The 23927-nt window shown below is 36.9% G+C and overlaps 4 protein-coding genes across 8 annotated transcripts in view; 2 read left to right on the forward strand and 2 right to left on the reverse strand.

Annotated features, from left to right (window-relative positions):
• LOC131665387 (uncharacterized) overlaps positions 1–4474 on the reverse strand; it is a 28015-nt gene extending 23541 nt beyond the window's left edge. The window contains exon 1 of the mRNA XM_058937255.1: positions 4391–4474. The gene's annotated coding sequence lies outside the window, so the exon portion shown is untranslated. The remainder of the gene's footprint in view (positions 1–4390) is intronic.
• Positions 1–18904, forward strand: part of LOC131665383 (serine/threonine-protein kinase N) — a 34853-nt gene extending 15949 nt beyond the window's left edge. Inside the window, exons 4-17 of one of the 5 annotated variants that reach the window (XM_058937245.1) lie at positions 1926–2029; positions 4505–4715; positions 5860–6014; positions 11392–11643; positions 11726–11876; positions 11960–12451; positions 12763–13034; positions 13836–14009; positions 15160–15486; positions 15567–15718; positions 15805–16024; positions 16101–16208; positions 16290–16430; positions 16966–18904. In XM_058937245.1, coding sequence (XP_058793228.1) covers positions 1926–2029; positions 4505–4715; positions 5860–6014; positions 11392–11643; positions 11726–11876; positions 11960–12451; positions 12763–13034; positions 13836–14009; positions 15160–15486; positions 15567–15718; positions 15805–16024; positions 16101–16208; positions 16290–16430; positions 16966–17109 — 2903 coding nt within the window. In that variant the 3' untranslated portion in view covers positions 17110–18904. Of the gene's footprint in view, positions 1–1925; positions 2030–2529; positions 2686–4504; positions 4716–5859; positions 6015–11391; positions 11644–11725; positions 11877–11959; positions 12452–12762; positions 13035–13835; positions 14010–15159; positions 15487–15566; positions 15719–15804; positions 16025–16100; positions 16209–16289; positions 16431–16965 lie in introns of those variants that run through there. The other 4 variants (XM_058937246.1, XM_058937247.1, XM_058937249.1 and 1 more) reach the window with 4 other exon arrangements.
• On the forward strand, positions 6916–11172 carry LOC131665384 (uncharacterized). The gene is made up of 2 exons (XM_058937250.1): positions 6916–8290; positions 8655–11172. Exons 1-2 carry the CDS (start codon positions 7535–7537, stop codon positions 9954–9956), a joined length of 2058 nt encoding a protein of 685 aa, XP_058793233.1. The 5' UTR covers positions 6916–7534; the 3' UTR covers positions 9957–11172.
• A 165-nt stretch (positions 18905–19069) lies between the features above and the next one.
• LOC131665356 (uncharacterized) lies at positions 19070–22627 on the reverse strand. Its single transcript, XM_058937208.1, has 5 exons — positions 22601–22627; positions 22501–22530; positions 20380–20461; positions 20105–20276; positions 19070–20018 (listed from the first exon to the last, which is right to left on the reverse strand). The coding sequence occupies exons 3-5, from the start codon at positions 20450–20452 to the stop codon at positions 19625–19627; spliced, it is 639 nt and encodes a 212-aa protein (XP_058793191.1). The 5' UTR covers positions 20453–20461; positions 22501–22530; positions 22601–22627; the 3' UTR covers positions 19070–19624.
• Positions 22628–23927: the final 1300 nt, after the last annotated feature.

The following is a 23927-nucleotide window of genomic DNA, read 5'->3' on the forward strand; positions in this document are numbered from 1 at the left end:
CATTGACGATAGCGAAACTTGCATGGCAAATAAATTCGTTTCAATATATCAAAAGTTTCCAAGTTAACTTCCACAAAGAGACGCCTTACCTCCTATCTACCTGAGGTAAGAGAAAGACGTAACGTGCTGAGAAAATTGGCTGCAATAATCGACGTAAAGCGGGTATGTGTGCATGTACACTTGGCTTCATGACCGCGATTTCCTTGCCATTTTCACCTGAGCACAAGGAGAAACACCCGTTACCATCGTCACTTATCTCTCGTTCTGTCTCGCTGACTTCCTGACCTATAATCTATTTTTTTTTGTTTTTTTTGTGTGCTTTGGTAAAAGTGAACTTGTTAAGCAAATTTTTGTTTTTTGATAAGAAGTCTTTTTATGTTTTTTGATGTAAATCTGTGTTTACGATGTGTACTCGTGAATTATTAATGAGTTGAGTGTCGTTTGAGATTGCTATAAATTGCCAAGATCGTTTTTTGGGTGTGCAATGAGTAATAAATTATAGAATTTTGAGTCGCTATAATTGAGCAAGTTGTAATAGTTGTATACTGAATAATTTATGTTCATAAAAGTTGTTTTGTGATTACTATGGGTACCATTTCTTTTCATGGGCAAATTCAAATCGATTACAAGCATGGATTAGTTATAAAAATATTACCAGTTATATTTTCAAACGTCGTGATAGAACGAATTAAAAATATAGTTTATGATCAATTGGTCGAAAAAAAAAATCCAAAATTGAAATAAGCATCACGATCAAGAATAATTATTTATCATTTTATTATTTTCTTTTTTGCGCCTCTTGGATGCGTCGTTAGAGAAGGCTTTCGTCTCACGACTAGCGAAAGCGCGTCAAAAGTACATACATACTCACACACCGAAGGGCGCAATTACGATTATGATGCGGCTTCACGGTTTCTCTATGTATGGCCGGAACTCTGTGCAGTTACCGCGTGAAAAAGCAGTGAGTGGACAGGATACTGCTCTTTTCGTTTTGTGCTTAAGTTAATTTTTTTGTTTTAGTGTTTTTTTTTTTTTTTTTATTTCATTCCTCTTTATCCCGTTGGCGAGTTTTCTATGCTCTTTTTTAAACAATATCATCAATTAGAAATTTTTTTCATTTTTAATTGTTATAAAATTATGTTTTTAAATTTTGAGTTTAGGGTTAGTTAATCGATAATGACTTTTTAGGTATCAGAGCAAATATCGTTTTTTATTCGAAAAACTTTTTTATTTTATTCAATGCGATGTATTTGAAACGAACCTTACTTAATTTTTTCACATGACAAAATTATTTTTCTTTTCTTGCCATGACGATTGAATTTTACTCAATCCCACAGTAAACAAATACACGCTTGACCCAAAAATCCACAATCTAGACACAAGAGAAACATTGTACTCGAGCGAGATCTCATCGGTACACACGAAATTCTCCATTTCGCGTTTGCATAAAAATGTCAGCTGTTGAAGCCTTTATCAAAACCTTGCTTCCGTTATATCTCTGTGACAATACAGCGAGTACGTACGCTCTCACTGACAAATTAGGCGAAACGACAAAACTCTCCCACGAGAAAATCCGAAGCTACAGCGGCGCGGCGGCGGTGAAAATTCATTGTCGGCGCACTTCACAATGACGGTAGCGAGGAGAAAGAAATTTTTCGCGCATTGTCCTCGAGCTGCGGCTCGTCCGTTGCGTTTGTTCCAACCCACAATTGCTTTGACGAGCTGCTGGTATACGAATAGTGGGAAGCTGAATTTGCGGAAGTTGCGATTTCAGACTTCGTTATGCCCCCCCCCTTTTTTTTCGTTGGTGTACTTAATTGCTAGTTTCGTCGGCGAGGCGAATTCGCCTGCTCGTCCTGCGAAATACAGAATCTTTCTTTCAGTTCTTTAGAATGTTCATTGACAATCTGAATTTTTTGTTGCAGATACGCCCATGTCACCGACAGGTCCATCGTCGCCTAATCAAGATGGCCTGTTCACGGACCTTCGGTTGCTCTCCTTGGAAAAACAGCTCAATATCGAACAAAAGGTCAGCCTCGTATAATTAATCGTATGTAGGTTTTCCAGATTTCAGGTTTGCATTTTAAATCGTATACTTGCAAGGCATTAACGTTTGAAAATAGCTCGAAGAAAAAGAAATAAAATAAAAGTGTCATTTCATACGACACCGGAGTATCACTTTATTTGGACTTTGAGTAAACAAGCGATTATATTTCGACAATAACCATAGTCAGCCAACACACCTCAGCTCGACTTAATTAATGTTTGCATGGTTCACACGAAAAAGCACGCGGCACACCTGCGCGCGATGACCTATATAAATATAAACTTGGTCATAGCACGTGTCGTCGAAAAACCAGCTAGGGAGGCGATAATCGTGAAAATCGAGTGGAAGGGGTAGAAGACTATATTTACGTGCGTGGCACAGACGACGCGCACGTCACCCGCACGACCACACTAGGAGAGAAGCCTCCTTCTCTTTGCGGCTAATCGGTTTAAGAGAGATTTTGCTATCGGCCGGAGGGTCAGTCTTTGCGTGGAAGCGTGCCCGAGCAAGGGAATACATATTGATTTTGCCGATTCCTTTGCAAATGCGCAGTTTTATCTTCTCTTAACTACGCGCTTGTTCACGTTATACGCGATTTTTCAAAGTTCATAGTCATGGCTAAGTCATTATGGAGAAAGGTGCGTGTGTGTGCATTGTATTTCTGCTGTGGTCGGCGATTATCAGGAGGAAGTGATAGTTTGTTTCTACATTGTTTTGATGAGCGGATTTTTGTAATGAATATTGTATGGGATCGTTTAAATGACACGTAAACAGGCAGAAAGGTTTATTTGATCATAATCCTTCCTCTTCTGTTCATTTATAAATACAATGATTAATGTGTTCAAATAACTAGTGCATTAATACATGGCGAATAAAATTGATATTGTTGCACCTAGTCAAGAATTTAATACAGATACAAAATTATAACGATTATTGGCCAGAAAAGCTGTGACTTAATGTTTTTTCAATCTTACTGAATTTAAAATTGTGCAAATTTGATCAAATGAGGTTTTTTACACTCCGTGCACGAGTGAGTCGATTAGCACAGGCTCGGGAAAGCATCGTATCGAAAAATCAAGTTGAATGCGTTTGCGAGAAAGCGATTTCAGCCTCGCCTCCTTCGGGCGTAAACGTCCGCACGAGGCTCAAATACCTTTACCTTTCTAGCGCTAGTATCGAAATGTACTATTGATCGCTTAAAATTTAACGCTATGTATGGATATTCCGACGACTTCCAATGAACGATGTTCACGTTTTTTGTTAATAATAAAACAACTAAAAAATTATAATCTTACATTTGATATGTCCAAATTTTCTTAAACTTTTCATAGCGTAAAAACAAGTAATATCCGCGTTATTTTTGTTTTCCACTTCCGGCATGACGAATGTAGGTAGTCTCTTTATATAAGAGAATAAACACAGGCTTATGAAAATCACCTCTGCGCGAAACTCTTTTTTTAAAATTAGTGAAGCTCAACCGCGCTCTCGCACGTCAAGGTCGCGGCAGAAAATTGAAAAACACGTTAGTGTGAACCGACCACAGACTCTTTTTTGTGCTTCAATATTTACTTTTTGTTTACCGTCTCTCTCTCTTTTAAAATATCGCAGACAGTCACTCGTGCGTGGCTAATATGACGCCGACACGGGAGTATTGCTTTATTCTCGGAAACAAACTCTTCTTTTATAATTACATATTGACGCAAGTAACGGCAGCGTAGTCTGGAAAACGATCTGTAACCTGTAAATATATAGAGGCTGTCGATGTTAATTAGCAAGCGGGTGGAAAAAAAAGAGTACACCATAATTTTACGGCTTGAGCTTTTCTCGGAAGGCGCGGGTACGGGTGTGAAAAAATGCACGAAGCAACGCCGCTCGCGCTCCGGAAATCACGGCGCCAAGTGGTTTTCCACCTACGTGCAAATCGCTTACTTACTCCGCTGTTTGCTAAGCGATCAACTGTGCTTCTTTAAATTGCGAGATACATTCGTATGCAACTTGATTGCTCTCGTTGCGTCACGCAATCGTTTTACAACGCTGCAATTACATGCATATTGTTACGCGAACGCGATTACGAGGATTGATTGTCGTAAGGAGGTTGTGTTCTTCCGAACGAATCCGATCGATTAATAGGCGATCGGTGAAAATTGCAATCGCTTCTCGGACATCGGCGATCTCGCTCTCCGTCACACAAAAAAAAAAAAAAAAAATGTTGCAGGCGCTGTCCGCGAAAATAGCCAAATCGAAGCGGGGATTGAAGAGGCTGTCGGGCGCGGCCGAAAATAAAGCCCAATCTGCTTTTGTCCTGGCAATGTCAGTCAAGCGTGCGTGTCGGCGGTGACAAACCTGTACGGATCGCATTCCCGTCGGGGCTATTTTAGCATTGCCGGCGTGCAGTTTTTTTTCTTCCTCTTCTTGTTTTAACCTGGAGATCAACGACGGGATCGGCTGTTGTTGCAGGTGAAGCAGGGCGCGGAGAATATGATCCAGAGCTTGACGAGCGGCCACCGGGATAAGAAATTGCTGCAGGAGGCGCAGCAAATGCTCGACGACTCGCGCGCCAAGATTGAATTTCTGCGCATGCGGATCATGAAGCTCAACCAGGCGCGCGACCAGCAGCACGCGAGGAATCAAGCGCCAGCGCCCAACGGCGATGCCTCTTGCCACAAAGGTCAATGAAACCACCACACTTTGCGCTCAGCTCACCGCCGCGCGCCGTAATAGCAAGTTCGGATTTAGCCTGGACCTCTTGTTACGTAGACTCAAGGCTCGATCCGATCGACGATTAGGGAGAAAGTTTTATCGCTAGCGAGCCAAAATAACTGCCAATCGAGACTCGATTGTCCTAATCCAACGACAGAACCACGTCGGTCGGTCCATCCGACTCGCGAACAGTCGGTCGAATCAAGCGCATGTCCAATCTTTTTGCTCTCCTTGCCAATCATCGGTCCCGCGTCGTCGCGTTACTCAGCCGGAGCTCGACTGCGCCGAGTCACGGCGGGAAAGAGGAAGAGCGATCATCGTATTCGCGGAGTTTTGCGCAACGAGAGGCAGAAGATATCCCGGCCAGATGGCACGAGTACAACAACGCCGCCGCGCTATCCCACGAAATCGCCGGAGGCGCGCTCTCGATACCTAACCGAATTAGACGCTTAATTACGAGTCGAGCAGCGGAAGACATTTGTTACGGATTGCAACAAATGTGTGCTCCGTCGTGCCTTCCTTTTCCTCGATTGAATTACTCTTCACGCGCGCACGCGCCTGGAAAAGCGTCCAGATCGCGGCTACGTTACCGCGAGGTTAATATCGATCGGAAAGTTATTTCTTCGGCACGCAAAGTTGATTTCGCTCCATTCCCGGTGAAGCCGCTCTGAAACAATAGACATACCAAGCGTTCAACTTACCGACGAGTATAAACTTTACTGTTCTAATTATCAAAGTAGGAGCTTTGGCTTCCTTTTCGCGCTGTTGTAGACGATTCAACGCGGTTAGAGTCGTTAAAAATCGACCTCGCGCGCGAGAAGCGTTCGCGGATTAGCATCGTATTATTTTCGTGTAATGCGTGCTCCGGCACGTTTGCGGTATCATCTGTTTATTGTTCTTCAGCGGAGATTACCAGTCATCTATTTTAATGCGTGTTTTGACATGTTTTGTCGTTCCTTTTTTGAAAGCCGCGGATTTACCCGAGCAATAATGTTTTTTTGTTTAACATCAGCAGGAATTGACTGTTGACGACTGAACATTGTTCTATTATGCACATTACATACGTAAAGCGCGTGAAACCGTTACATCTAACGCCATATCTTCCGTTCCAGTGAGATACGAGCCAAATCTCGAGCTTGCACTCGAGGAACGCGTAGAAGAGCTTCGTCACAGGCTGAGGATCGAGGCAGCAGTAGTCGAAGGAGCGAAAAACGTGATCCGCCTGTTGCAGAGTAACAAAGTTGCCGACAAAAAAGCTCTCGCCGAGGTAAGTGTGTAAATCGCAGTGCACAGCCCCCTCCACTCTCGATTCCCCACGGGGTACAGTGTAACAGTGTGTTCGTAAAAATACAGCACACGCTCAATGAATCACTCGGTGTATTTGAGTCAAGTGACAGCAAATAACCCGAGTCTAAAAATAGTCGTGTTTTCATTTGGCGCGGCGTACAAAGGCGCCGCCTCTCCCTTTCATTGATAAACGCCGCGCGGCGCCTTTATCAACAGGTTTCCGGGTGCGCGCGAGTTTCGTTGTTATCACCTCGCTTTGAAGGTTCTTGGCAATGATTTCAAGCTTTTTTTTTCAATCGAATCGAAGATACGTATCGCACGAACGACGAGTTTTGTGCTGTTTTTCAGCTTTTGTTCTCGGAGAGTGGCACTCGTTGGATTTCGAGTTTACGTCGAGGCGAGTTGAAAAACTCGTTGGCTCGCTTTCCAAGTTGTACGACGTTTTCATACGCGCTGCGACCGAGACAAAACATTGACATCCGTTTGGTGATTCTTTCTCTTCGACACTTTCTCTATATTGCGATTTCTTTAAATGTTTGCGCGTGCCTCTGATCCTTAAAAAGCTTTATCAGCCTGAGCGCGAAGAGTGTAATTTTCAGTGTTTCAAACAAGTTGGATGATTCATGCGTATTAGAATTATATTCAATTGGAAATTCAGCTTTGTTTGTCTGCAACTATAACCAGATTTGTTAAAGCAGATTCCTTCGATATTCACCACCGATAGCACTGAAAATTCATATCCGTCAATTTCTTGAAAAAAGTCATTGAACCTCGGCTGCACGAAGTAACATGCCAATGAGCACAAAAGCTCTCTCACAGACAAGCGAAAAAAAAGCTCCAATCCAAATATCCTCTTTCTCTCTCTCTTTCACTTTCAACATACACACGTTCCACTCGCTCTCTCTCTCTCTCCCTGTATTTCTCTTTTCGCTCTGAAAATAGCTAGTCACTTCCCCCGCGCTTCTCTCTCAGTCGCAGTTCAATCTTACGGCGCCATTTCGGGTTAGTCTAAGCTTACGGTCTGCCCAAGGAAGACACACGACACAGGCAGTCAAGGTTTATCGTGTAAAATAAGAGTTTGTCGAGTGGCGCGAGCGCAGGGCCACCAATTCTATAAACGCCCGCACCTGCGCCACTAGCGGCTTGCCCTCAATTCTCTTCGCGCAGAAGGAGCCGCAAGCGCGACCACGACGATACGTGGCTGTGTAGCTTCCAGGTATTCTGGGGACGCTCCAAATTTACGCCACGCTAATTATACGCAGACTCGCTCTGTCGCGGGAAAGTTTTAGAGCAGCTACCTCAGTCGAGAGTCGTCGTCCTAAGCGTCGCGGAACAGCGCGGGCCGCTCGGAGCTTCGTCATCGCGAAAGAAAGTACACCTGCCGAGGGTGCTTCGACAAAGGAGGCGCTATAAGCGACAAATACTCCCGTCGCCATCTGCTTCCGACGGCTACTCGCACGATGCGCCAGCGAGCAAGTCGTAGCAGCTAGTTAGAGCGGCATGTACAAGCGCAACGATGAGCCATCGTCAGCTAATGCCCGAAGTACGCCCGGAAGACCCTGGTCGGTGCGCGCTGAATTCACGATCCACCGTGGCGAGACCGAATCGCCGCTCGAAGCGCCAAGTCGAACTGCGACCATTGCACCCGCCACCGAGTCGTCGGCAGTTAGGATGACGTACAGCTTCACACCGAGTCAGCCGCCGGACCCGGCACCGACGCCGAGCTACGGCTTTCAACGCGGCAACATAACCTTCACGTCAGTCCCGCCGCAGAGGTCGACGATGCCTGCCAGGTCGAATACCTTACCACGAACGACGTACCCGCACCGCGTTCAGCACGAGCAGCACGTCTCCAGACCTGTGGATTCGGGTTACGCGAGCGAGCAGCAAGTCTCGAGGGAAGTCAGCGACAAGCGATGTCGCAGTACCTACAGCATCGTACTGTCCAGCGCCAAGCGCGCTAATCTTGCTTATCCGAGACCCTGGACTAATTACTGCCAGCAGCATCAGTCGACTTACGGACAACAGCAGTATTTCCCCGCGCGCTGCCATTGCGATGTGTTGCCCGAGCTTCGCGAAGATCGCCCGATGGCGGCGGCAAGCGAACCCACGGCCACGAGCAAGGACACCGCTACGCAGACGACCGACATCGAGGCCAAAATGTCGCCGGTTGCTGCTAGGAAAAAAGTGGTCAGAAGGAAAACTCCAGCTGTGCTGCATGGGTCTAATTACGGGGACGAGATTAACAATGACAATGTGAGTTGTAGGCGATCACGATATTTTAACTATTTATTTATTTATTTATTTATTTTATTTTTTTAAATCGTTGACCAATCGAGTAAATCTGCTTGAGGTTATTTTGAGATTTTGTATTTTTAGTTGCTTATAGCGCTATTCGTAATTTCAATTTCTGAAGTATGGGTAACAATTTCTTGATAAAAATAGATGATATAGAATTCCAGTATTATGAACCGCACAAAAGCGCGAGTAATAAGTAATGAAATGAAGATTGGTCTCAAATTCCACAAAGTATGTTTGAAAACGTTAATAAAATTAATTCTCCCGAGCATTCATTGAACTGTTGATAACCGTGATTCATCTGTCTCAAAATTCTTTGCAGTTTGGTCGGTTTGCAAGACCAGCAGCACCGATAAGGAGAAGTCCAACACCACCACCACCGGCAGTAGTTCAACCCTCCTCGTCGTCCTCCGACGAAGAGGCTAATAACACGAAGGAGGACGATAGTAGCGAGAAACGAAAACGCACCGTGCACATCGACGTTTATTGCACAGGCACCGATGACGACGACGGCGACGATTCAGTATCGAGTAGCAATAGCAACGACAACGACGACGACGACGACAACGCCACGCAAACGACCGTTTTCGAAAGTAGTAACGTGCGTGTTACGCACACCCAAGCGAATCCTAGTATACTTCCCCGTGGATTTCAAGACGAAAAAGCATTCTTGAAGCGAGCTTCCGAGAGGCGATGCGAGAGCTTTCGGAATGTACCAATGAGAATGCCATCGTTAGCCAGTTCCAAAGGGTACGAGAGCGACGATGTATTGAGCTCGCTGTATCCGTCGCAGTTCAGTTCGTACAGTAGACTTCGAGATTTCGAATCGTCGATAGCGTGGTCGGCAGCTTCATCGAGATCGGGAATTACCGACGAGTCAGCGACGTCATGGAAGGATACCGAAGTGAGTGTCACACCGTGCGACAGTTTTGATTACGCAGACTCGTTAGATAAAGAAAGAATCAAGAGCATGGCAATAGCCAAGAGTTGGAAATCCCCGTCGATCGAACGAAAACATTTGCTACAGGGACAGCTGATGAAGGATTATTTGAAGAGGAATAAACCCGTTGATTCCTCATCGGAAAGTAGTTCAGATTCATCGGATTCCGACGGCAGTGCCGAAGGAGTTGGTTGGAGTTTCGTGTCGAGCGAAGAAAATTCTAGTATCGTACGAGGTAAGTTGACTTTACCCAGTACTGCAACAGCGCTGGTCGACAGAACAACGTCGCGAATGCTGTGCACATTAGACAATAACAGCAACAAGTCAGCCGGGATCATTGGAGAAGTGAAGACTACTATTTTTCGCGATCGTATTGGTCCTTTTGGTTCAATATCGCCATCACCGACATTATCGAAAGTTCAGTCGAGAATGACTTCACCATTCACGACTCCTCAAGGTGAACGTACCGATCACATTCTTAAAGCCTCGATATTCGGAAGAGTAGTGAATACTTTCAGGAAACCCGGCCATCACGTGGGACCTGCCAAGAATCCTTCGTGCTCTTGTGAACACTGCAGGAGGCATTTCGAAGAGATTGAAAGTAGGGTCAGGTCGAGGTCGTTAGATACTATCGGACGACGTAGGAAAAACAGCAGCTCTAATCCACCGAGTTTGACGAACTGATCAATGCCGGATGAGAATTACTTTTAATTTTTTGTTGAACGCTTGGAGTGAACGGAATAACTTTTTTTTGAATGAACAATGGAATGTGCGCGGTTAGACGATACATAGTGAAAGTTATTTTGTTTTTTCCAAGTATTTATGTAGCTTAAAATTAGATTTGGACTTTTAAAACGGCAACACCGTTTGCCCCAAACGCGCTCTGCTCAAATGCGCTATTTATATATATATATATAAATCAGTAGCGTTCTGACAGAACCGGTCAAGTCGGTTTTTCGCGACTTGAACACGTTCAAGTTTAAAGTTCAATACGCACGGTTGACACATAACTTTCGATAACTCATATTGGGTACAAAATATGTATGTTTGACACACTTTTCAATATCATATTTAATTTTTTTTAATGTTACAAAGGCAAAATTTTTATATTTAAAGTTAATTTATCTTTGTATTCTGAGTAAACCGATTATGTATTTTGGTTGATTTAACTTAATCTATATCAAAGTTTCTTTCGCGTACTCGACTGATATTTGAAGAGTATATATATATGGTAGGACATGATCTAGCACTGGCTAACAAATTATAACATTAATTACTTTGTAACAGACACATATAGACGTTTACTTGATTTATCCGATTATTATGCCTAAAACAACTTTTACAAAATATACTATTTATATTATACATCGTCATTTTGTAGGTTCTACAACCTCAATCTTTTAAATTTTCGATTTTTGAGTCGAGTTGATTGGTTTTGCCGGGTGAATTTTTACGAGAAACGACTTTATCGGTGCTACCGAAACGGTATAGACGATATAGTTTTGTAAGCTACTCTAATTCATTTGTACGATATGTACGACAATTTATTTAAAAGTTATTAGATGTACCGAATAAGTGTGAATAATTGTCGTTTTGCGAGATGGTACAAACGAATACGGTGAAAGCTTGGCTATTTTTATTACTAAGTCATTTAGTAATTTATGATAGATACGTCATTTTCATCAATTACATTTTACGAAATCATTACACGTCATCATATTCATCATATTAAATGAAAGACTAAATAATCACTAATGGTAATGTTAAGTACTGTAAAGTGTTATTGTTTATTGTTGTAATTTATTTACAAATTTTATGCAACACGTCTTATTATTGTTACGATATTGTAATGTTTACTTGACTTTTTATGAACATTTTAAAAAAATTACTAAACATTCTGCTTTTTAACAGTGAGCATTTATAATTTATTGATAATAGTAATAAAACAAACATTGATTATATTGTTAATATATCTTTTGTATTATTTACTTATCCAATCCTTTTCTTTATTTGAGATGTAGTAAGTACGTGAGCCATTAGTTTACACTGTACCCTATCTAGTTTTGACCTGGTCTAATATTATTTTGAATTACATATTAACTTCATTCTCACCCTTAAGGCACAAGCAAGTCTAGCTGAATCGAGTCGGAAGCTCGATTTGTTGCGACTGTCGTTGGAGCTACGTCGACAGGAGTTACCCGCTGACAGCGCGATAGCAGCACAGTTGAAACGCGAGCTTGCGAGTGTGCAATCTGCAAGTCCTTTGCCAGTCACTTACACTTCATTGCAACCGTTTAGGGGTCCTCTTGAAGGTAGAACAACTATGCCAGCGTCTGTTTCAAGATGCGCAGCTGTCACTGGTCAACTGGAGGTACGTTTCTGTTTTTTTCAAACGAACTAAATTATTGCTCAAGGTAATTTAAATATTGATGTAATTATCGTTTGATTTTTAGGTGAGGTTAATGGGTTGTCAAGACTTGGTGGAGGAAGTACCAGGTCGCACGAAACGAGACCACCCAGCAAGTCCAGATCTCCGTAGTTTTGTTAAGGGAGTCACAGGCCGTAGCTCGAGTAAATCCTATAGTGTCAAAGATGAAACGAGTAGTAAGTTGATAAATGGTCATGCTCTTCATTACAATCGATTGATTTTATCAACAAGAAATCGACGAAAAATAAAATATTTTCAGACGATATAATGGCAGTGATCAAACTTGACAACGTGACAGTTGCGCAAACGAGTTGGCGGCCATGCTCACAGCAAGCTTGGGACCAAAGGTTCTCGATTGAGCTAGACAAGTCTCGCGAACTGGAAATCGGGATTTACTGGAAGGACTGGCGCTCACTGTGTGCTGTGAAATTCCTACGACTAGAGGAATTTATCGACGACGTGAGACATGGAATGGCGTTACAATTGGAACCTCAAGGTCTCCTCTTCGCTGAGATCAAGTTCCTCAATCCAATGATTTCAAGGAAACCTAAACTCCAAAGACAGCGCAAGATCTTCAAGCAGCAAGTGAAAAACTTCCCACGTGCCAATCAAATGAACATCAATGTGGCTACATGGGGAAGGCTACTCAAAAGGTCCACGCCTAGCACACTCAACAACAACAGAAGCTCCGAAAGCCCGCCTTTGGGTGAGGATCGCAATATGAGGAGTGGATTGCTGCGAATTCGAAATAGTACCTCTCGTTTTTTTTTATTTCGTCATTTTTTCATTTTATTTTTTTTGTTTGTTTTTTTTTTGTTTGTTTTTCACTTTCACACATCAAGTACTATCCAAATTTTCGAAGATCTTCGTTCGCAAGTGGCGAACTTTGTGTGGGAAGTTGTGATACATGGTCCTACGAAAAGTGTAATATATGAGCACATCGTATAGTCAATAATTGTTTGTGCACTATTGTAGTGAGCTCAATCATTTCGCACATTTGACGAAGTACAATCATTATTTATGAATCATAGGAGATAAAAATACTAATTATCATTCTTTTAGTTCCACAACCTTCACAACTCGCGTTCGACACATCGACAGAAGACAAAGCAGAGACACCCGGTGAGGTTCCTGACCCGGAAAAAGGTGGTCTTGGAGGTACTCGACCTCTTGGTATGTCGCATTCGTCGACAAACGAAAGCCTGGGCAATATGTCCGCATCTTCGTCCTCCACATCGCTACCTCATCCACCTGATCATCCACCGCCACCTCCACCTGTGGCTAAAAAACCCACAGTACCCGCACCGCCTCCATCTGTGAAAATTGATCAAGAGGTAATCCTAACATTTTATTTTCGACGCAGTATTATAGTAAAAATACTCACTTTGGGTAATTATTTTGATGCCGTGCACTTTCTCACTGTATTGTTGATATTTGATCTAAATTGGTTGCGTGTATGCATTGGGAAAGAATTTTCGAAGCACCGATAAATAACAGCTGTTGATCATTTAAGTAAACTTGCACTTTTTGCACTTCTAGCTCAAGTGGAATATTTTACCAATGCATATTTAGTACTGCAAAGTTATTTAAAATGAGCTAACGCGATTTAAAATTTATTTAATGGTTTGAATAATATTTGGTTGAGGGTCCTTAATTAAAAAAAAACACCTATTAAAATCAAACTAAACACAACAGTGATCTGAATTGATAATATAACGAGGTTTAGTAAACTTGTTAACAGTTAATTACTTTTAACTAAATATGTAAATAAAAATGTAACGAAGCTACTAGCTTCTAATAATGCAAATAAATTTTTTGCTCAAAAGCTCTTTAACATAACTAATAAACACATTAAGGGATTTAGAAACGATCTTAGTATGAAGTGTATTTTACATTTCATTATATTTAAAAATAGATCCCTTAACCTATTCATTGAATTAATATCAAATAATGTTAAACTTGACAAAAATACAAAAAAATGTCAAGTGAAATACCTCGTTCAATAGAGGTATATCTAGCAAGAGCCCTCAATGACAATACCTGTAGTGATCCTAAAGGCACCAGAAACGACGAAGTGTAGTAGGTAGAAAAAAGGTGTTAGAGCTTAGCTGAGCAGCCGGAGTTGTTGAATGTAGTTGCAGAGCGCGTTACGAGAGTTCGATTTTCTTCTGAAGGAGGAGAGGTCGAGCTTAAGAACTGAAGGTGCAAGTTTGAGGCCTTTAGTTACGGAGCCAAGGCCTGTGCTTATTGCTCCGCCTTCTCCGCGCACACCTTCGCCACAACCACTCGTCGAGTTCCCCGAGGACGAGGTACCCATACACCAAGACAACAAGACCACAAGCGGCATGGCTTCGACTTTGTTGTTGTTGTTTTTTTGTACATCGAAGTTTCCGGACTTTTTGTTTCATTGTAGGCGGATTTTTTGCATGTTTTTTTATTTTTTTTTATAAAAAATTTTTGTACTTCTGAAAAATTATGATTTTTTTGTTTTTTGTTAAACAATTGCTTTTTGTTAACTAACTGACGATTCAAATCACTGAACAACTGTTATTTTAATACGACTATGATTGTGATCATCATCCTTTTTCTTCCTCTTCAGTAAATGTCGCCCTTTGGAATTTGTGCTGGACGATGGAAACTTGAAGCTGAGGAATAGCATCAACTTCTGCTTTAGTTTTTTCTCTCGCTTTTCTATAGTTCAGCTTGCATGGATTTGCTTTATTTAGATATATAATTAACAATTTTCGTAGGACTTTGCTTTCTCCAGGATAGTCTAAATGTTTGTATACTTAGAGACACACATGATCTATTAGTGTACTTATAAAAAGAGATGAAAACCAGAGTATATATAACTAGGATAGAAAACCAATGACAATGGTAAAATTATGAATAAAATTGAACATAGCTTGCCACGTACTTTATATGACATACATCAATTACAATAAAACTATACCTTCGCAATGGTTGCTTAATTAAAATTACATTTTCATCAAAACATCATCAAAGGTTCTCTCATTCTTTAACAAAAGCTTCAATTAACTTATACACAGATACATAAAAAGCATACAAGGCAAATTATCATATATCAAGACATCACATATCGTATGATTAACAACACATCGAATACGTCATGAAATGTATAATTTTTTTGTGTCCCGACGAATTAACAAATATCAAGCCGTAAATGTTTTACGATGTAGTTCTGATTCAAAATTGCTGATATCTACACCCAGAGGTATAATTTAATAGTCAGTAATTTTGAACACAAGATATTGCATGGAAATATTTTCAGTAAAAGTTTTTCGTATATTTTTGATTATTTTCTTTCGCATATTATGTTTAATTGTCGACGGCATTGAAACGACGAATCCCTGCAAATTCTTTAACTAAAGGACTACACATTCCAGTATCCTCATCATACAATTATCAGAATAATCCAACAATTATAAATTGATTCAGGTATCATACGAGGTAGCGTCACCATCGAGACCACTGCACTATCGTGACAGCGCATACGAATCGCGCCGACAGTCGCAGCTTCAAACGGGTATGGGCCTCGAGAATTTCAGACTGCTATCGGTTCTTGGTCGTGGACATTTCGGCAAAGTGATACTCTCGCAGTATCGTAACACCGGCGAGTATTTCGCCATCAAGGCACTGAAGAAGGGCGACATTATTGCCAGAGATGAGGTCGAGTCGTTGCTCTCGGAAAAGAGGATCTTCGAAGTGGCTAATACGACCAGACATCCGTTCTTGGTCAACCTTTTTGCTTGCTTTCAGACTGATGTGAGTTTGAATTTCAGAGATGGTCAACTTATTTATTGCTCTATTTGGAGAGTTTGTTGAATGATTGTTCTTTTTCAAAGGCACACGTTTGCTTCGTCATGGAATATGCTGCCGGTGGTGATCTCATGATGCACATTCATGCTGATGTTTTTGGAGAGCCTCGTGCGGTTTTCTATTCTGCTTGCGTCGTGTTGGGATTGCAATATCTCCACGAGAGTCGCATTATATACAGGTAGGACACGTGAAATCATATGATTTTCATATGAAATCTCGAGTTAAACTACAGATGTTTATTTTTATTTTTATTTGGATTTACAGAGACTTAAAATTAGACAATTTGTTATTGGATACCGAGGGTTACGTAAAAATCGCTGATTTCGGCTTGTGCAAAGAAGGTATGGGTTATGGCGATCGAACTGGAACTTTCTGCGGTACGCCAGAGTTTTTGGCACCGGAGGTTCTTACCGAAACGTCCTATACACGTGCAGTTGATTGGTGGGGTCTTGGAGTACTTATTTTTGAAATGCTTGTTGGAGAGGTGAATGCTTTATTCATTTGTTGGAAATTTCACTTAAAAGAGAAATTATTATGAACACTTAATTTATTATTTGCAGTCTCCCTTCCCTGGTGACGACGAAGAAGAGGTATTCGATTCGATTGTCAATGACGAAGTTCGTTATCCTCGCTTCCTTTCGCTTGAAGCTATTGCTATAATGAGACGAGTAAGTTATTTATTGTAATTTTATATAATGGGAAAATATCTGACACGTTTCGAATTTAACTTTTTATTTATTTATTTTTAGCTTCTGAGGAAAAATCCTGATCGTAGATTGGGAAGCAGCGAGCGAGATGCCGAAGACGTTAAAAAACAGGCATTCTTCAGACACATCAATTGGGATGACTTACTTCTTAGGCGTGTTAAGCCCCCGTTTGTCCCAGTCATTGTAAGTATAACAACTGTTCTTTAATAATATAAAATTATTTGATGAAATACGTTTCTTTTTTTTGACTGGTCGATAATTAAATTTAATATTACAAATATATGACAAAAGATATAAACGTCTTTCATGGTCTTGACAGGCACACGTTCATCAACTACTTGATAAAAAAGTAAGGTTTGCCTGTTGTGATATGCAATATTAATAAGTCAACTGTCGAATAATGTACGAATGTTTGTTAGAATTATTTCTTTTCTTAACAATATTAATTTTTTATATTGAATATATAGAACTAAAAATCTTAGGTTAATTAATTTTTAATAATGTGGTAAAATTTTATTAAGATCATAAGAGTAATGACGACTCAATATCTTTGATTGTAAAAGAATCAAAACAATCCGTCGAAATCAGTAAACACATGTGGATGTAACACTCGTTTAATACATGTACATAGTTGACTAATGGAATTCACACGAGTTAAATAATGATAAAACCAATTATTTTTTATAAACGTATTAAATAATCTCAAATGCATTTTCAGCAATCTGTAGAAGACGTTAGTAACTTCGACGAAGAATTTACATCCGAGAAGCCTCAACTTACGCCAGCTAAGGATCCTCGACAACTTAGCGATTTGGAGCAAGGATTGTTCAAAGATTTCACTTATATGGCTGACTGGTGCTAACAATGACAGAAAGATTCGTAACTGAATTCGCATAACCAAAAGTGGTGCAGCTTGTTACAAGATATGCTTATTTTATAAGTAATTTACCGAAAAGAGAAATGTGAATCTTACTGAACCATCGATTGAGTGATCAGCAATTATTTGTATAGTTTTTATATTTTAATTGCGTGTTACAGTTAAACATTTAACGTTTATTGCCTTGTGTCAAAATAACGCGTAGTAAATGAACATAGAACTATAAATTACAGACATATTTACAACTTTTGAAATGCAAGCATGACAATTTTTATAAGGACAAGGTGTGGAAATTGTTTTGGCGACAATATAATGTTGCTGACTGTATTTTTTAAATTTGTTCAACGCATGCGTTTAAAAGTTATTGAATTTTGTGAAGTGTATATTGCAATGAGTATATAGTGATACAGTGTAATCCTCTAGGTTAGAAACATTGTCTAAGCAACTTTTTCGTATTTTTCGTAAAGCTAAAAACAAAAATAAATCAAAAAAGTAAGTTCAGTGCGATAATTATATACTTTTTCCGGAAAAAATCAAGAAATTGTGTAAGAGATAGTCATTTCTCATTGTGCAGCTTGAAAATGTAGTAACTAAGTAATGTATTTTTTTTTTTTTTTTTTTTTTTTGTGTTAAAGTCGAAATTTTATTATTTTTTATGAAAAAATGTTTTTACATATAAAACTTACAGTTTAAGCTTTGTGAAGAAGTACGAGAAAAAGGAATTGTGTAGAATTTTTGAAACGATCAAAGGCAGCAAGATAATTGTTATTTTTAAGATGTAATATTTATGCACTCGTGCTCTTGTGATAATTGTTTAATCAAGATATCGAGTAGTAGCTTAAAAAATAGTTATTGTTATTTGTAGGATAATTATTGTAATGTACTTTAATTAAAATTAACGACCCTTGCGTTTCAACATACCTTTAGGGTCTCAAAATAATAACATTGTGTAAGTTCACCGATTGTCCATAGTTATTAAATGTTATTTATCACATAGTTTTTTAAGAAAACAAGCTAATCGCGCTTCTCATCATCCATATATATTTTTTATCTGATAAATTGTATATATTAATCCTTTAAGATAGTGAAAAATCTACAGTTTTAGTATAAACAAACACTTCAATTGACATATCATGTTAGTTGTGAAAAGAATGTCAATCTTTCATATTTATCGAAACTTTCACATTACATTGATTACGCATAGACCGAAATCTGTTCGAAAAAATCAATATTCATAAATAATAAGTAACAATCATAAGCGGATCAACCGTACTTTCTTGTGATAGTTTCGAATTAATCTCGAAACTCGAATTGCCTTAAAACTATAGTAGACCACCAATGCGGATTGATAACTATTTTACACTAAAATTTTTTGAAAAACTATTGTAGTCATTGTTCGTTTTGGATAGTTAGCCCAACCGTTTACACGAAAAGTAGATTTTTGAAATTTGGATAATTATTCATGTATTGTATTCAATTTATAATTGTAAGTTTTCTATATAACATGTTAATTATTAAAAAAATTTATTTTTAATGTCTGAAAATTTGCAAAAATCGAATATGTGATCACTTTATTTAATTCCTTTCCTATAAAGACCAATCATTAATCAACAAGATTCAATATCAAAATGTTTCGATTTTGCAATTCTGAATGAAAAAAATATTAAGTTGATACTTAATAACGTGCCGATTTATAAAAAAACGTCACTTATATTGCAATACATACTTTCTAATTTATCGTTTTATAGTTTTTATTTCATTTACTAAAAAAGTATTTCAATATTTGAAACTGCCAAAGTTTGTTTGCTTGCTATTTTTATTATAATAAACGAAATCTGTTCAGGTACAAATAATGAATATACATTGAACATTTTCTAATTTCGAATAATTTATTTTTCAACTTTACAAAAAATTAAATGTCCTTGGCACGTTAACTACAGAAAATGTATATAAAATTTAAAACAATAAATAACGTTTTAAATAATCATATTTTTTATTAATCAAGTTATCAAGAAGGTTACTAACCTTTCTAAACTGTAAGCTATAGTTTCATGTAGCTTTAGTAAAATTTATAATTATATAATTATAATTTAGATAATGAATAATGAATGTTTTTAATTAAATAAGTGTTTGTTACTTATTTACCACATGTATTTTTGAAGAATGAAAATATGCCTGCCTTGATTTTACATTTCCTTACAATGATGAAGATTAAAGACATCTGAATCAAACTTTACTTTAAGAAATAATTTATTTGATGCATGTAGTATCAGTGGTAGCTTATTTACAGTGATTACAAGCTATAATGCCTATGCAAGTTTTTTACATATATACAATTAAAGTTTATTCTAATAATAAATTAGATAAATATGTATGTTAGATGTTTTTTTCTGAAACCTCAAGTGTCATGTTAATGCATGATTTCAATCAATCCTTTTTCTATGTATTTGTATTTTGAAAAAACCCTGATTTTTTCATGTCTACACTTTGTGATATTGACTCAATAATTTTGTACTTCATTAGATTTAAAACTTAGTGTATTATCTTTTTGCAATTTATCATTATGTTTGCCATCGAGTGAATCACTGCAGATTTTTAATTCAAAATTTGGTTCATCTGTACTATCAATTTTGATTGTAGTAGCAGTTCCTTCTAAATTATTTTCTACTTTGCAATGAATCTTAGCAAGTTCATCTTGTTTCTCCATTGCCAATAATAATGCACGTTCATACAAATTAGCTGTATTTCTTGTGATTTCTCTTTCTAGTTTAAACTTTTTCATTGCTTTTTGACGTAGATCTTTGGTTTCTTCAGGTGATACTAACTTTGTAATACCTGAACGTATGCTGTAATAAACTGATGAAGTATCTCCTTCTTTGAAGACAAAAGTAAATCTGTAAAAATATTTGCGTTTATGACTCATAATGAATTTATCATTTAATGAAATATAAATTTTAAATGTATTTGAAAATCACATTACTTTTCTTTATTCAATTCCTGTTGGATCTTACTAATCAATCCTAAACTAATATTATGGATTGCTGCCCATGGTATAAATGTATCAAGAGTACCCTTTTTAGTTTTTTTAGCCTCAAGATAAAACATTTGTAATGGCTCTGAATATTTGTAATCCACATCCCAGTAGCGTTTTACTAGAAATAATTAATAATAAAATTGAAAAAATGTCCAATTTATGTACAAAAATTGTTATTGAAATTGAAATAATCAACATATATATTAACATTTCAAAATTACCTTCACACAATTCCATATATACATAGAAAGCTGTAGTTAATTTAACTTGGTCGGTACAACCTAACTGGCTCATTTTGTAATACTGAAGTTTCAAAATTTCATATTTATTATTACTGTCATAAACTTCGGTAATAGTTTAGAAAATATAAAGTGATTAACTTACTGTCGGATGACAAATGTCATACATTTTTATGTATTATTTTTAGAAAATTTAATTTAAAAATGAAAAATTTTTTGTTTGTTTTAGGGTTAGGTTTTTTATCTTAAGCGTTTTGGATTTGCTAATGGAAAATTTCAAATTTAGTCGCCCTTAAACCATCTTAACTATTAAATTAGATCCAAAATTAATTTTATATTGTATATAGCGTGGCTTTTAAATTGATATGTTTTTTATATATTTAAATGTGTGCGTCAAGTTGAATGATTACGTTTTTGCGTTACAGTAGCACTGTTAAACAATGTTTTAAATGAACTTTACGCGTATTTCTAACTTTAACAGTATTATTATTATTTCTATTTCTTTTTTAAGTATGTAATGAATACAAAATAAACGTCAGCGATCATTTATTATAACAGAAAGTAGTATAGTGTAGTACAGTAGTGTTTTTATTAATAGGAACTTTATACAGTATATATATATGTATGTGTGTTAATATACATACATATATATATATATATATATATATATATATATATATATATATATATATATATATATATATATATAGTTGTGGTCGGATTCGGTTTTATATCAAAAAGAAATTTTAATGTGGCTACGAGCAGTGAGTTCAGATCGTAGCTACTACATATAACTATACCTTTCAGATACCCGTTCTATTCGTTCCAATTATATTAGAGAGCCAGTTATTCCAGCGTTAACTGCGTTGTATTGATACTATTCCGATAACATACTGAAATACTTTATAAATTAAATTAGAATTTTTTGTATTGATATCATTGTTACATATTAATTATTTATTAAAGACGTGTTCACGTTCCCATAAGAATAAGCATACTATAGAGGAAAAAATTAGTGTGTGATAATAATCATTTATAATTGTGAACGATTGAAATACATTTTATATTTTTGATGTATCAGCAACAGCATACCAACCATTGCTTTTTATAATAAAATGAATTTTACAAAGATCATGGTAAAAATTACATATATATTAAATAGTTAACTCAGTGTGCTGGTTTCAAGTGAGCAAGAGCGAGATTTCATACAAAGCTGAGTTTTGCCGCTAAAGCATAAAGAACGGAACAAATAGAATTAGGAACTTGGAAGGATAGTCAGTTAAGCTACGACTTGAAGTCGTTACTTCGTAGCCATACCGAATTTGTTTTTTTTTTTATATATAAAGGATTGAATTCGAACACTCATATAAAACCGCAGTACAGTACCAGAACAGTTAAAAAAAAGTAAGTAATAAAAAGTGAAAAAAAAGTTATTTGTGCCGCCCTCTGATGGATGATGCTTAAACAAATATTCAATGTGACTAAAATACGCTCGAAATTTAATTTTACTGTTCGAACATTGATCAGAATAAATACCGAAATATTCACCGAAGTATTCGCAAAGGTGTAATCTCTTGTTTTTTTAACATTTACATAGATTATTATACACACACACACATATATATAAGCATTTTTAAATATGCTACTTTCAGAATAAAATTCACCTATAAAAGTAAATATTAACAATTTAACAAAATTGAAATTATAAAAGTTTAGGTCGTTTATATTATAATCTTATCGTTTGTAGGAATGTTTGAAATTTGAGTCTCTTTTTATCATCGAATTAATAAGTTATAATCGGTCTACCTAATAATCAATCAAAAAATTTTGTTTTCATCAATACGTTTAGCACTTTTTAATTTTATTCTGAAGATAGTTGATAACTAACGTGAATATTAACTGATAGAATTTTACTATTAATGATTAAAAGTCCAAAAGGACTTAAAAGAAATGAAAAAAAAGCACATTTTAACAAACTTTTAAAAATTTTATTTAATGTAATAACTCTATTACCATTAGTACATTAATAGATGTCCAAACTAATACACTAATCTTATGAATTCTCTTATTAGTATTATAATAGTCAACTGCTCGTATTATTACCGCATTGGCCAAATCGACTAAGTTCAACTTCTGTAATAAATACATAATTGTTATGTAAATACAATATAATAATAATTTTACAAAATTAGTGCAAATTTACGTTTTCCACAATTTTGGGCACACCTGAGTCTCCCGGGATTCGAGTAAACGACGTTGTCTGTTCCACAAACTGGATTATATTCCGAAGTTGCCTAGTAGAAACAATATTGCATAAATGTGCAATATCGATTGATTTAAATTACTTTAAAAGTATTTAAAAGAAACACTTACGAGGCAACTATTAAAACATTGGATATAAACTATAGAATTGACGGGTGTTGATGTAGTCGTACTCAATGGAAATTTTGATGGTCTTTCAGTTGGACCAGGAAATATTATCCCATCTGATTTCTGGAAATTGCATAACATTTTTAAAAAAAGTAGTCTAGAATGTTGTTTTAGATAATTGCTATCGCTATTTTACCTGCGCTTCGGTGTAAATTATAACAACTGAAAATAAAATAAAAGGGATTATCGTAAATCAAAATGACCTCCCCTCATTGACATAAAAATAATTATAATTTTTAACTAAATCTAAATTTTATGCATTACATCAATAACGATAGAAGAACATTGATTCCACGTACGCGAACATAAATAATGGACTCCTCAAGAAACTATTCTAATACAAATAAAAAGTATTCTAGTTGATTTCTTTACAATATTAACGTAGTCATGATTTTGGGATTACGAGGTGATGTAAAAATATAACAAAGACATTGTCAAACGAAAATTGATAATAAAAATAATCAACTCACTGATCAAAACCAAAGACCCCCGCAAAACTGCACATGCCATAATCCCTTCACGATTTCAATTTTTGAGATCCGTCCAATATTTTCGCGGAACAAGCCGAAATGGAACTAAATTAATATTTCCGTCGCGTTTACTTATATATAGTTGTCCGCTCTCGTATGAGTCAATTTTCGTGGGGTCGTTCACTGTGTGTTGTGATTGTCGACGCAAATCCTTGGAGTTTATTTTGAATTTCGATCTTCTTTTATCATACAAAATTAAGTTTCGAGATTTGAAACAGAATCATCAATTGGCTTCATTACAATTTAAACATTTCATATCTTAATTTTTTTCAACAAATTGAATCGAATGTACTCGATCGAATGATTACATAGAAGTGATTGATACGAGGGTCAGGAGACAGACACATAAATAGACAAAAATAAGAAAAAATTTAATTAAATATTAGATTGAATGTCTATTAGATCACTATTAGATCATTTTGAAGATAACGTTAGTTTTTTCAATAAGTGAGTTTCAGCAGATGTAAAGTTTCATATACTATTTATATATTTCTCATTGTTTGATATCAAAGAACATAAATAGCATTTGAATCTCGTAAAAAATGCTATATCAAAATTAATATATTAGAT

The sequence above is a fragment of the Phymastichus coffea genome, unplaced genomic scaffold, assembly GCF_024137745.1.
Source record: "Phymastichus coffea isolate CEN01 unplaced genomic scaffold, Cenicafe_Pcof_1.1 PCOF00050, whole genome shotgun sequence".
NCBI lineage: Eukaryota > Metazoa > Arthropoda > Insecta > Hymenoptera > Eulophidae > Phymastichus > Phymastichus coffea.

Bases quoted from the DNA above. Each gene is read 5' to 3' on its own strand.
- LOC131665356 (XM_058937208.1), bottom strand. From the start codon at position 20,452: ATGAGCCAGTTAGGTTGTACCGACCAAGTTAAATTAACTACAGCTTTC. The intron at 20,277-20,379 runs GTAATTTTGAAA...AATTATTTCTAG, and splicing joins ATATATGGAATTGTGTGAAG to TAAAACGCTACTGGGATGTG. The intron at 20,019-20,104 runs GTAATGTGATTT...ATATTTTTACAG, and splicing joins CAGGAATTGAATAAAGAAAA to ATTTACTTTTGTCTTCAAAG.
- LOC131665384 (XM_058937250.1), top strand. From the start codon at position 7,535: ATGTACAAGCGCAACGATGAGCCATCGTCAGCTAATGCCCGAAGTACG. The intron at 8,291-8,654 runs GTGAGTTGTAGG...AATTCTTTGCAG, and splicing joins ACGAGATTAACAATGACAAT to TTTGGTCGGTTTGCAAGACC.